General features: G+C 39.6%; 1 protein-coding gene and 1 non-coding gene across 2 annotated transcripts in view; both read right to left on the bottom strand.

Moving 5' to 3' along the window:
- Nucleotides 1-14,380, bottom strand: part of WDR43 (WD repeat domain 43) — a 52,373-nt gene that overhangs the window by 22,679 nt on the left and 15,314 nt on the right. The window contains exons 10-14 of the mRNA XM_061624959.1: nt 9,976-10,110; nt 7,200-7,340; nt 4,356-4,442; nt 1,362-1,393; nt 476-539 (exon numbers count right to left, since the gene is read on the bottom strand). Coding sequence (XP_061480943.1) covers nt 476-539; nt 1,362-1,393; nt 4,356-4,442; nt 7,200-7,340; nt 9,976-10,110 — 459 coding nt within the window. The remainder of the gene's footprint in view (nt 1-475; nt 540-1,361; nt 1,394-4,355; nt 4,443-7,199; nt 7,341-9,975; nt 10,111-14,380) is intronic.
- LOC133384745 (small nucleolar RNA SNORD53/SNORD92) lies at nt 13,911-13,989 on the bottom strand. Its single transcript, XR_009762674.1, has one exon. It is a non-coding gene; the product is annotated as a small nucleolar RNA SNORD53/SNORD92 (small nucleolar RNA).

Here is a 14,380-nt window from a genome sequence, read left to right as displayed (position 1 = left end):
AGGGGAGAGTGTTCTTGCACTCAGGTCCTGCTTGCGGGCTTCCCCCAGGCACCTGGTTGGCCACTGTGAGAACAGGATGCTGGACTAGATGGGCCACTGGCCTGATCCAGCAAGCTCTTCTTATGCTCCTCTGCTGTGCACCAAGCCCTGCTCCCCTTTATTAGAAAATAAAAGCTTAATGGAATGTTTAACTTTTAAGACTAAAAACTAAATTTTTAGCAAAGTTTCACAGTCTCAAGATCAGCACTATTTAGAACTATGGGCAGAATCCACAACTGTGCAAATGAACTTCCGCTTGCACAATGGGACTTCATATTGAGAATCTGTGAACTCTAGAACAGGGGCAAAATATATTATATGTTGCCTATTAGCAGAGAATTCAGTTCAAACAAATGGACTGTAGAAGTACAAATTTGGGGTAGAGAAAAACATTGAAGAATGGGGTGGGGGAAGTTCTGGTAATTCATGTACTTACTGTTGAAAGGTAGGAAGCATGCATAGTTAGAACAGCCTTTAGCCATCGAACCATTTGTGAGGCACTGGAAAAATAACAGTAAATAGAGTGACCTGCATTTACTGATATGGATTAGAAAAATATACAAAGCATCCTCCCTATCTCAAGACAAAGAACCCAAGCTGCACTAAAGGAGGATATACCAATAGAATGACTGTCATAAATTACACCATCCATATGAGCTATAGTTTTTAGTAGTGGTAATCACATCAGCAAAAAGTATGCTATGGCCACTTTCACATGTTACTTTTCCCAAAGCAGATGAGCATGCACATAGGAAGCTGCCTTAATACAGAGTAAGGCCATTGGTCCATTAACCCTCTGTTATCTCCTCTGGCTGTCTTTGGCTCTCCAGGGTGTCAGGCAGAGATCAATCAGGTTAACTTTCAAGTTATGTCAGAATTCATGATTCTGCAGCCTTTAATAATCAAGAAATTTACAATAGAGATAACTATCAGTTTACCTGAAAGATAAATAAATCAAATGCACATCTGACTGTGGATGCCAGCCACCTACACCACATTGTTTCAAAAGCATGCACATTCAAAATGCACATCGATATCCTGCTGCTACTACTACTAATTGAGCACAGATCCCATTTTAAGTAGCACTACAGCGTTAGTCTACAATAAATGGTATCAAAGTTGTAGACAGTTTTTTCTTCCCTTTAATGCTGACTATTACAGTTTCAGACAATGTTTTTATAATTTTACTGCTGACCCACTCTCTTTTTGTAACTGTTTTACAGAATGATAACGTGGCAAGCTGCCCTGGGTGGTGTTCTTACACTAGCAGGGTGGGATATAAATATTTTAGTAAGTAACTAAAATAAATAATCTCTGCTTACCTGTATGGGTGCCCTTGCAGCCTTTTTGTGAGCTAAAAAGAGGTAGAGAAAGCAGGTACAGAGCTATAATCAGACTCTGATATAACCAGGTTTTCCTCAGGTATTCAAAATACTGATTCAAAACCTAATGTTTATAAACTAAGCTTTCTGCTTGGTGTGCTATTTTATTCTTCATCATCATAAAGTTGTTTATAGCGGAACTTCCGGGAAGGGTGACTTCGCTTGTGCCTGCTTTTGGGACGGGCTCCCGCCTCAAAAGAAGCTTATTCAGATATAAATCAGTCAGAACATTTTTTTTTTGACTGATGAAATTTCTCCCGGGCAGGGAGAAACGTAGAGATCAACCTCAAAAGCCTGTTTTTGTTGGGAGGACTGGATTTCATTAATTTATGAGATAAGGTCCAGCCAACAATGCCGGACGGACTTCCTAACAAGCTCTATCTGCTTAAGCGATACGTTTATCTTTTCTTTAAAGAGAGAACGGACTAACAGGCAAGCACCCTTCTTTCTATTATTTTTTTTACTTGGTTTAAATTGTTGCAGCAAAAGGAGATTTGTCAGATTGATCGGCTTTGGACAACTTCTGGGTGAGATACAGCTCTTCTCTGTTATTCACGAAATTAACAGCTTATCTCTGTTTCTGTCGCAAAAAGCTGTCCTGGAAGTGCATTCTAAAGATATACACAGAAGAGGGATTTCTATTCCTGATTTCTATTCCGAGGAATATTATATTGTCTGGGACTATTCTCTTTTTGGTCTATTTTATTTTGACGAATCTGCTTCTTCACGACGCCACTAACTGTTTTGATGCTGGGAACTAAATTTGTTTTGCATTCTTGAACATAGAGAGATAAGGCAGGTTGCTCTGTTTATACTGTGATGTCATCAAGCCTGGAATATTAACCCAATTGTTGCTGAAATAAGAAGTGGTTCTTCTTTATTTTTGTTTTGCTTTGTTTTCGTGGTTTTAAAAATGGCAATCAAGAAAGTGGCTGAGAATCTGGAAGTAATTATGTTTCAGAAAATAATGGATGAGATTGAGATAACGAAACAAACCCTGCGACAGGGTAGTAAGGAGCTGAAAATTGAACTGAGCAAAATGACGCAGGAGCTTAAAGAAATAGGGGATTCTGTGAGAGAGGAGAATGAGATCAGAGATGAGAAAAGAAAAAATAAAGGGAAGATACAAGCCCTGGAGATTGGAACAAATGTGGAATTGGAAAAAGATCTGGAGTTTATGGATTTTAGAAATAAAATCTACTGTTTGGAATTTAACGTTATCTCTGAAGAAATTAATGAAGATATTAGAGATAAAGTTATCAATGGCTTGGATAATCTTCTGGACTGGAATGATGTGATGGAGCTTGATATAGAGAAAATCTATGGAATTAACTGCAGCCATGTGACAATGGAAAAACTCTTAAGAGATGAGCCAGTGCATTTTGTAAAAAAGAAGAACACAGATATGACTTTACAACAGTATTTCAGCAACTTATTCAGAATGGATGGCAAGAAAATATTTGGGATAGAGGAAATTCCCATCAGACTCTTATTATATGACTATGGCTACAACAGCAAGATTATTATGGAATACTGATAATGGAAGATTGGACACTGAAATTATTGGACTTAACAGGACTATTGAAGATGGAAGATGGAACTAATAGGGATAATGGAATAATGGCTATTGAAAGTATTGGACCTAACAGATTCTGATGAGATGGATTAATCGAAATGTTTATTTGGACTATGGTTATGACAATAAGATTATTATAATTATTAACGAGATGGATTAATTGACATGTTTATTTGGAGAAAAATTGATAGATATATTTCTTAAAGAATTGAAACCTCTCTTTGACTTTTTGTGGAAAGAATAAAGTAATGTTTATGAGATTTGATGATTAATTAAGATAACTACTGGAGGAAAGTGATTTTATAATATGATTTAAGAGACAGGATTGTTATATATTGTAGACTTATAACTGATTTGATATGTGACAAATGGGAAGTCAACATTTTATTTTTTTTTGTTTAATCATTTTTGTTTTGTTTTGTTTTGTCTTTGAATGTTTTATGATTTTGTTTTCTATGTTTTATGAAAATTTGAATAAAAATTATTGTAAAAAAATAAAAAAAAATAAAGTTGTTTATAGCATAGTGTTGTTACCGGGGTACAAAAACAAACAAAACGCAGAATATACAATACTACATGGAAAACAAGGTCGGAAACCTCGTCTATCAACATCAGCTGAATGAAAGATCGTCCACTGGGTAAAAGCTGTTTTCAGACTTTATCTCTTACATTTACACTTGGCTGAGCCAAATGAGCCTTTGGTTTAATTACCAGTCTATCCAGCAAATTAGTTTATATTGCACTAATACTGTTGGACACTGAGATAGCAGAATGAAATCCAATACACATTTAAAATTCAAAGCAATGCATGTATCCCTTTTTAAAGGGGAGAGGGAAATCAAAGTTACAATGTGATGTGATGTTTCCGTGTTCAAGGGCTATGAAAATAAAAGCCAATGTGCGCATTCAGAACAACATGCTGCAATTCATGTACAAACCCCTGCTTGGCCTCTACACTTCTATTTCAAACAGTAAGTCACTGTTCTTTACTAGTCTGAACAACTTAACTTCTGTCAAGTGACACAGGGGCACCATCCTTAACTAAGCAAGTCATGGCAGCCATTCACGTTGGAATTATAGAATGAACTGCGTTCACATCTGGCAAAATGCATTACCTGCATGGCGATTCGTGTCAGATGCTGTCAGGTCCCATTTTTCAGAATTATTTCACTTTGGTGCTGCAGATTTCATGGGACAAGAAACTGCTGTTCTACGATACACAGCCTGGCTGGCTTTGGCCTGGCAAAGCACAAGTTTGGAGAACCAAAGGCTACCCAATTTCATATGAACTGAGCCACAGGCATACCATTCCTGTATAATGCTGATATTATAATAAATTATAATAAAAGATTTCTTACCTCATGCAACAGTGGAATGACAGCATACACAGGCATTCTGGCTACTGTTTTCTTTATCACTGCTTCCTTCCTGGCTTGAAGCACTTTCTGTTAAGGGGTGTGAGGAGAAGGGAACAGTGAAAGAACCATATTATCAGCTTAAGCTTGGCACCAAGAAAGCTTTGAATCAGTAGCCAGTGGCATATTGAATAGCACAATGAAATTCAATTGGCGAGGTCAAAGTTCAAAGACCCCCTCAGCCATGAAGATCAGATGACCTTGGGCTAGTCATCACTTCACATGTTAGAGAAGGAGAAAAGTGCAAAAATTAGTGGACCTACAACAAAATGTTACAACGTGGAGTGGTCCAGTTGCCTATTCAACTTGTTAGCCATGCCCTCCTCTACAACAGGAGTGCCCAAATTGTGATCTGTGAATCACCAGCAGCCTGAAGGTTTCATTCAGGTATTCCACGGCATGACTGTGGATTTGTGGCTGAAGACAGTAGACGGCATATCCATCACATTTAATATTTACATTTGATTTTTAATTGTATTTTATTGCTTGTATCTTTATACTGTATTTTATTGTATTACAATCTGAATTCTACAAAATACAATAAAATATAACATATGAGAAATACAAGCAATAAAATACAATTTACAATAATATATTATCTTAACACAGCACATTACAATTGCTACAACATTCCATGGTCCGCCAGCAATTTTTGAGTGGCCCTTGGGGAAAAAAGGTTGGGAACCACTCCTCTACAACACTGTATTCTATTCACCCTCACATATAAGAACATAAGAAGAGCCTGCTGGATCAGGCCAGTGGCCCATCTAGTCCAGCATCCTGTTCTCACAGTGGCCAACCAGGTGCCTGGGGGAAGCCCGCAAGCAGGACCTGAGTGCAAGAACACTCTCCCCTCCTGAGGCTTCCGGCAACTGGTTTTCAGAAGCATGCTGCCTCTGACTAGGGTGGCACAGCACAGCCATCACGGCTAGTAGCCATTGATAGCCCCGTCCTCCATGAATTTGTCTAATCTTCTTTTAAAGCCGTCCAAGCTGGTGGCCATTACTGCATCTTGTGGGAGCAAATTCCATAGTTTAACTATGCGCTGAGTAAAGAAGTACTTCCTTTTGTCTGTCCTGAATCTTCCAACATTCAGCTTCTTGGAATGTCCACGAGTTCTAGTATTATGAGAGAGGGAGAAGAACTTTTCTCTATCCACTTTCTCAATGCCATGCATCATTTTATACACTTCTATCATGTCTCCTCTGACCCGCCTTTTCTCTAAACTAAAAAGCCCCAAATGCTGCAACCTTTCCTCGTAAGGGAGTCGCTCCATCCCCTTGATCATTCTGGTTGCCCTCTTCTGAACCTTTTCCAACTCTATAATATCCTTTTTGAGATGAGGCGACCAGAACTGTACACAGTATTCCAAATGCGGCCGCACCATAGATTTATACAACGGCATTATGATATCGGCTGTTTTATTTTCAATACCTTTCCTAATTATCGCTAGCATGGAATTTGCCTTTTTCACAGCTGCCGCACACTGGGTCGACATTTTCATCGTGCTGTCCACTACAACCCCGAGGTCTCTCTCCTGGTCGGTCACCGCCAGTTCAGACCCCATGAGCATATATGTGAAATTCAGATTTTTTGCTCCAATATGCATAATTTTACACTTGTTTATATTGAATTGCATTTGCCATTTTTCCGCCCATTCACTCAGTTTGGAGAGGTCTTTTTGGAGCTTTTCGCAATCCCTTTTTGTTTTAACAACCCTGAACAATTTAGTGTCATCAGCAAACTTGGCCACTTGACTGCTCACTCCTAATTCTAGGTCAAATTCAAAGCCAGCTAGGGCAGAATACAATATCGCACAATCACACTTCTGCTTAGAATCACAGAATTGTAGAGTTGGAAGGTGCTTAAAAGGCCATTGAGTCCAACCCCCTGCTCAATGCAAGAATCCAAATTAAAGCATACCTGACAGGTGACTTTCCAGCTGCCTCTTGAATGCCTCCAGTGTTGTAGAGCCCACGAACTCCCTAGGTCATTGGTTCCATTGTCATATCCCTCTACCAGTTAGGAAGTTTTTCCTGATGCTCATGGGAAATCTGGCTTCCTCTAACTTGAGCCCATTATTCTGTGTCCTGCACTATGAATCACTGCAATGCATTCCCAAAATCTGCTCCAGAATATCCCCCAACTCTCCAGAGCACATTTTGAGGGTGTACTGGGGGGTATGCTCATGCACAGGCAGCACTGGTGACAGCATTCTGGGGCCACTGAGCAGACTAGTCCTCATAGGGCCATTTCCCCCCCCAAAGGTTTTTTGTACTTCTACAAACTTTGGGGTTCCATTGTGGCTATGTAAGCAACAGACATCACAGCCTGAACATCAGAAATATAAGGAAGTGGTACCTGCAACACTGCACTGTAGAACACTTCTATTCAGATTTCCAGCCACTCCCCATCACATCTGTTTTCCCCCTTCCAACAGTCACTGCCAGCATTCCATGCTCTGACTGGGAGACATGTGCACTTACACATGAAGACATATTGGTTCTCAATCCCAATTTCCAATGGGTCTCCTCTGAGTATGATACAACCCACTGTTTATCAATCATGGTTGCAGCTCTTAGCACGAGGCAACTAGCCTGTTATATCATCAGGCATGAAGACAATAAAACAAAGAAACCCTTAAATTATTTCTACGACAGCTTTCAGTAGAGCTTCCTGGGTAGTTTACGAACATGTAACAAAGCAACACACAAAACATAATAAATAATTTTTGGCTATTTTGTCCTATAAGGTGTCCTCCCTACTCACAACACACTTTTTACTTACATTTAGTATTCCAGGATCGCTGCTTTCCAAACCCTGAACTAAAAGCACTGCAAAATTGTCTGTCTGTGGAAGGCCTCCTGACGACTGTTTCACTTTTGTCACATCAATATCCATTGCACCGAGGCGGTCTTCAATGCTCTCCTATACAACAAACAACAAATTTACTGTTATCTGAAAAGCAAGGGCCATCGCATATAGAGCAACATCCTCATAATTAAGCTTTTTAGTGCTTTTTGATGCCACCCACTGTGAGGCCAAATCCCTTGGCGATGCGATGCTTGAGCCCAAAAAGGTTAGCTGACCTTCCTATAAAAATTGAAGCCAACAGTTTAAACTGGGCTTGGAAATGCACTGGCAACTAGTGAAGCTGGTACAGTATTGGTGTCATATCATCATAGGAGGCTGCCTTGAACTGAACCAGTCTCAACAGTCGATCAAGCTCAGCACTGTCTGCACTACTGTTCTTCAACCTTGGGTCCCCAGATGTTTTTGGATTACAACTCCCATCGCCCTTGTCCATTGGCCAAGCTGGAGACCCAAAGTTGAAGAACAGTGGTCTACACTGACTGGCAGTGGCTCTCCAGGGTTTCAGACAGGGAATCACTCCCAGCGCTACCTGGAGATGCTGGGCACTGAACCTTAGACCTTCTGCATGCAAGGCAGATGTTTTACCACTGAGCTACAGCCCTTTCCCAAATCCAGCCATCTAGCATCCAACCAGCACTCAGGTGGTTGCCCTAGCTGAAGTATCCAAACAGTCTTTAAAGGCAGCGCCATGTAGAAAACATGGTATTCCAGCTTGGGCACGATTAGTGCATGGGTAACTGAGGCAAGGTCTGACATCTCCAGACTGAGTTGCAATTGATGTTCAAGCCTAAGCAAGTACAGAACTACTTGTTTTTGTCTTTTGTGGGGTTTTTTTGTATTTTCTTTTGTGTTTCCTCCTAAAGGGGGCATTCAATTTTGTTTTAAATAAAATAAATAAAAACATCATATTGCCCTTGTTTTGAGGACTGCTTCCTCTTGAGGCAGAACATGTTGCTGTTCTAGTAACTTTAGCAATCTATAAATATAGAAAACATATTACCCATTCAGCAAAGAAGTTAATTTTGCTTCTTTTGCTCACTAATTGAGCTAGAAACAACCTTTCTTAAGGCTCATGGATATTCTCTATTTCATGGAGCTGCCCCATTTTCTAGACAGGAAACTTCCTTCATATGGCCCACAAATGTATATAACCAGTACAGGACCCTCACCACCCCCACAAAACAGCACTCTAACTATTCAAAGTCACCCTTGCACCCCGAGTCAAATCTCTGTACTGGGTAGACTGCTAGGTGTGGGGTGAATTCGTGCATTTTTCATTCACTGGTTTATTTGTATATTGCTTTTGGACAAGGATCTCAAAGCAGCGAACAGAATAATACAGAAGAAAATATAATAAAGTTGCAGTAAATATAAATTCTAAAGTACAATACAATACAATAAATGAAAATATAAAATAACAAAAACCCAGGCACACCATAAATTACACTATATATGTTCATGACTTGCGTTTGTGCTCTCACCACAAACACAACTGCCATCCGCAACCCAGACCCCACACAGCAAGCTTCCCCCTGGAAGCAACTACAAGGATGGCAAAGTTCTGACAGCTGCTCTCTCCAGGGTGAGGCTTCTGGCTCCTCAGCAAGCTGCAGTTCTCCAGGAGCAGATGCAGTATGGAAGGGCTGGGAGGCATTCACCTCCCAGCTAGCAATAGCCTTATTACTGCTACCTGCCACCATATTATTGCTACCTGAGTAATAACACCTCAGACACATTTGGACTTAAATAAAAACAAACTCTGTTTTATGTAAGGTTAAGCTTTCGAAAAGATGTTAAAAGAACTACTTTAACAATCTGAACAGTTGTTCACTGGAGCAAAATATAAAGGTAACAGGAAAATGTGTCCAGTTAAAACCAAACTGTTTCCTTAATCAAACCATTACTTATTTCCAGCCCTCCGTTCAGCTTCTGGCCCACTTGCAGTTCTAACTCCCTTCTTCTGCCATGCTCCCCCAGTACTAACTTCCAGTGTTCCAGCTCTCTTAAAGTATTACAGAGAGAGAGAGAGAACTGAAATACTGTTAACTCCCTATTTACCAGCTTTGCTTATGTACAAAATCTCCTTTTCCCCTTCCAACTATTTGCTAATCATAAGGCTACTAGAATGCTGTATCAGTTTGTGACTCATAGTTTTATTGGTTTCTCTCCCCTCCACCACCACCAGCCTTTAGCTTCCCCTCCCCCCCTTCTAATGTCTTTACATTTTCTTTCAATTTCTTGGGTTGAACGTTTGACCCCCTCCCTGTGAACACTTGAACCTCCTGGTCAGAACCATCACTTAAAAACAGAAAACAAGCATTTCCTCACAATTGAAACGGCTGAACACTTTTATTCCTTCACAGGTACATATTTTGTTTACATGGCGTGCTGACCAGGCATGGTGTGCCTCACCATCACCCACTGTGAACTGAGAATGTACCCTCGAACACACCCAACACTCCTCTGGAGAACTGTACATTACAAAGACCAGCAAAAGGGAGGGGGGAGAGTTGTCTTTCAGGAAAACCGGTTCACTAGATCTGGTCTCCTTCCTGAGAAACTGCAAGGAGCCCCAGAACACAATTTGAAAAATAAGCGCACTAAACAAAAATCTGAGGTTAATACTCCTCCACAATGTGAACTTGTACAATAATAAATGGGTGATTGTACTGTTCAAACACCAATTTACCTCTTTACCAGCTGTAGTAGATTTCCTTTTATTTGCAATTTTCTCTTCACGAAATGTAGATTTGATAGCTGCACTATGTCCAGGAATTCCAGGCACTAGCGTTTTGACTTCTGAATTGATTATGGGAGTTTTTACCTTTAAAAAAAAAAAGAGAGAGAGAGAAGTCTGCATGTGTCCAAGTGCAACTGCCTTCAATATTCTAAGCAATAATTTCAATCTTGTTCAAACTTAATTTGCATGACAGCTACTTCACTTGAAACCCACTATTCTTTTACAGAAGACACCCTGGTAGCTAGCTAGTGATACTTAAACAATCTTCGAGGAAAGTTCTCAATTAATGTTCTCCACAGGATTGAAGCTTTATTCACAATTGCACAAAGTAACTTAAGAGCAAACTGGTCATCGATAATCCTATAAAGCAGCCTTGCTGTGTGAAGTGTAAAAGAGAGTGAGTTCCTTTCCCTAAATTCTATGAACCTCTCTGCATGGAGAAAGGAGTTGGATTGTCATCATGACTGGAGTCAGCTAAGTAAGATAGTAGAGGCTGGCAAGAAAAGGAATAATGGAAACAAGATACTTACCAGGAAGCAAAGCTATGAGGTTAATACCCAAAAATTAATTTTATGGCTGTCTTAAAAATGCACTCTAATTTTTTTAATCCAGTTGACCTGTTGAAATCTCTTATACCTCAGGGATGGAAAACCTTTATTAATGGAACCAAACATTAGCCAGGTGTGCAGACAGAACTACTGCCATGAAATTATCAGTTAACTGCCTCAATAATTTCTCACACCTCTATTAGAGGCATATACTATAGTGATTATTGTGGACAGAGCTGTACACTATACTGTCCTAAGATTCAATGGGCAGTTGCTAGGGAGAGGCAATCTCTTCAGTCCCTTCTCCCAGTAAGGATCTTAACACAGATAAAAGCTATGTAGGCTGATCGCTCCTTGCATCACATGCTGATGGAGACATCAAAGGCCAGTAAGAGCATGACAATTGCCCATGTGATTTTCTTTTGTATTCTTACAACAAGGTAGCGAAAACTCATATGGCCTTCCCTCATTTTCTTTTCCCTATGTAAATCGGTTATGTCCCTGTAGGAACACTGACGCTGAATCACTGGCCCATGTTTTCTTTGTTTGTAACTTTTATAACAACGAACGTTCCAGATTCTTACACCCTATTATGGAAAGCTTGCCTGGTAGGTCTGCGGATTGTTATCTGAAATATCTGTTGGCCGATACAAACCAATCGACCACAGAGTTAGTAGCCAAGTTTAATTCAATCCAAAATATACGCAAGATGGTCCTCTTAAATACCAATTTATTTTATTTATTTTATTTATTTATTTAATTTAATTTATATACCGCCCTAAGCCCGAAGGCTCTCTGGGCGGTGTACATAAAGGATAAAACAAGCACAGTGTATAAGTACAATAAATACAATAAATCAAGAACCAAAAACAAACAAACAATAAAAGAACCAAACAACGTCCAAAATACAGAATGATAGTGAAATACTGTTAAAATACACTTTAAAATGCCTGGGAGTATAAAAATGTTTTCACCTGGCACCGAAAAGATAGTAGCGTCGGCGCCAGGCGCACCTCATCGGGAAGACTGTTCCACAATGCCTCATTTTAAAGTTATATTGTTATTTATATTTATTTTGTATGTTTTATAGAACGCCTATCTAATCGATTTGTATATTGGGTCTGTGACCACATAATAAAATTTGATTGATTTGATTTATTCTGCCTGTATGAAGATTGTAACTGTCTGTCCACCCATTTGTACAATGGAAATCTGCTTGCATAACAGGATTTCCAGGTTCTCTTCTCCTTCCAGATCCTTGCATGCCGCTCTGGAGAGGATTTTGGGGGGGGTGCAAGGGGCTACAAGAGGAAGAAGAGAAAGTTGCACAAGTGAGCACCCATTACCCTGATCTCACCCTAAAATTCTAAGGAGACACAATATAAATCTTGAGTTAAAGGAACAAACAGTAGGGAAAGCCCCACAATACTGATGCAATTTACTGTAAGATTGAGGATCTCTATGGTTCAAACAACTAGCATCATAGAAGAGTAGACTTAGAAGGGGCCTATAAGGCCATAGAGTTCATTTCCCTGCTCAATGCAGGAATCAAACTGAAAGCAAACCCAGTAGGCGGCTGTCCAGCTGCCTCTTCAATGTCTCCAATGTTGGAGAGCCCACCACCTTCCTAGGTAATTGCTTCCATTGTCATACCACTCTAACAGTTAGGAAGTGTATCCTGATCTTCAGTTGAAACCTAGCTTCCTGTACCTTGAGCCCATTATTCCATGTCCTGCACTCTGGGATGATCAAAAAGAGATCCTGGCCTTCCTCTGTGTGACAACCTTTCATGTACTTGAAGAGTGCTATCAATAAACAATAGCTGCAGATTATCTCCCCTCAGTCTCCTCTTCTCCAGGCTAAACATGCACAGTTCTTTCAGTCTCTCCTCATAGGGCTTTGTTTCCAGTCCCGATCATCCTTGTAGCCCTCATCTGAATGCCTTCCAGTTTGTCCGCATCCTTCTTAAAGTGTGGTGTCCAGAACTGGACACAGTACTCAAGATGAGGCCTAACCAGTAGGGAACTGGAATTATGTGATCTGGAAACTACACTTTTGTTAATCCAGCCTAAAATAGCATTTGTCTTTTTTGCAGTCACATCACACTGTTGGCTCATATTCAGCTTGTGATCAATGACAATTCCAAGATCCTTCTCGCCTGCAGTTATTGCTGAGCCAAGTATCCCCCATCTTATAATTGTGCATTTGGTTTCTTTTTTCCTAAGTGTAAAACTTTGCACTTATCTCTGTTAAATTTCATTCTGTTGTTTTCAGCCCAATGCTGTAGCCTATCAAGAATTTTGTTTCTGTCCTCCAAGGCATTAGCTATCCCTCTCAATTTTGTATCACCTGCAAATTTGATAAGCACTCCCTGTACCTCTTCATCCAAGTCATTAATAAAAATGTGGAAGAGCAGCATCACAGAGAGCTGCAGCTCTCTACTGAAGGACAGGACTGATAAAATATGTATAATATCAATACTAGGAAATATTTCCAATGTGTAGCCTATGATTTAGATAAAGTCAGTCTAACCAATTCTCATAAGAAAATACATTATGCTGAGGATTTACACATAGATATATTTTATGCAAATTACAACAGAGGTGTACATATACTCAAGAGGAAGGTTTCACTATGCTTATATGAAAGAGTAACACAGGGTTATATCCTAAAGCAGTCATATCCAAAGTAGCCCCACTGAAATTAAAGGATATGACTTAATGGACACAAGTCATGTCCCAAAACTTGGGATGAGTAAATATTTGGGGATGATATAGTTAGCGTAACATGAGTTTGCTTACTTAGTTATTCTTTGCAGAACACAAGTGAAAACAGGGTAGGACCTTGTGCACAAAGAGGCAATATTATACCTAAACCATTCTTGATAATTTATACAGATTCATCAGTGAGACGTCTGCATTTTCACAGATCTCTGTATTTTCTCTGAAGGTCATAAACTGAGTCAGTGGCACTATGCCTGCTAAATTTGTACACAGACAGTTAGCAGAATAAGCACCAGAATAAGCAAACAGCACCAGAAACATAACAAAAACAGAACTTACATATTTTTCACTAGCTACAGGACAATATTATGCATGTCTGCTCAGAAGTAAACCACAACAATTTCCATGGGGCTTACTCCCAAATATGCTGACTGCAGCATTAGTTTGACTCAAATAACACTGCTCACTGCTCATTGTATGCTTTGAAGAAACTATCCTACTTACAATGAGTCTAGCCTTTTGGTCAGTTTTGTTTGGATCCTAATTATAAAGGGTCCTAGAATAAAGAGACATGCCCATATCACACATATGAATTCCTTTCCATCCGCTAGGTATGCTCAGACAGCCAAGAGAAATATGTCATCATTGGAATTCAGTGATAAGCGAAACCAAGATGGAGATCATCACAGCATACCTGAGGATCCTTAAACTTTCCTTTTCTCTGTGGTTGGTATAGCAGAAGCCCTATAGTTTATTTGTCGAAAGCTTACATTTGCCCATGATGCCACCATGCAAGTGGATAAAGTACCAAGAAACTGAACATGTTACAATCTCATGGGCATTCTTAAGATATAGATATTTATCGTTATGTACCTAAACCCAGGATCCTCAATTTAAACATATACATAGCAGAACTGAAATGTGTATGCTAGAGCTATTCTAATGACTAAAATTAGATTCTACTCATCTTCCTGTAAAGAAACATTAGTATATTAAAAAAAGACATTCTGGTATGCCATCATGCACTTGCCATTTTTACTCTATATATCTTATCATAGTTAACATCTCAGTTAGAAGAAAACG

Source organism: Rhineura floridana, chromosome 4, assembly GCF_030035675.1.
Source record: "Rhineura floridana isolate rRhiFlo1 chromosome 4, rRhiFlo1.hap2, whole genome shotgun sequence".
Taxonomy (NCBI): Eukaryota; Metazoa; Chordata; class Lepidosauria; order Squamata; family Rhineuridae; genus Rhineura; species Rhineura floridana.
Note: the sequence above shows the minus strand (reverse complement) of the source record. Positions and strands in the feature narration are given on the sequence as shown.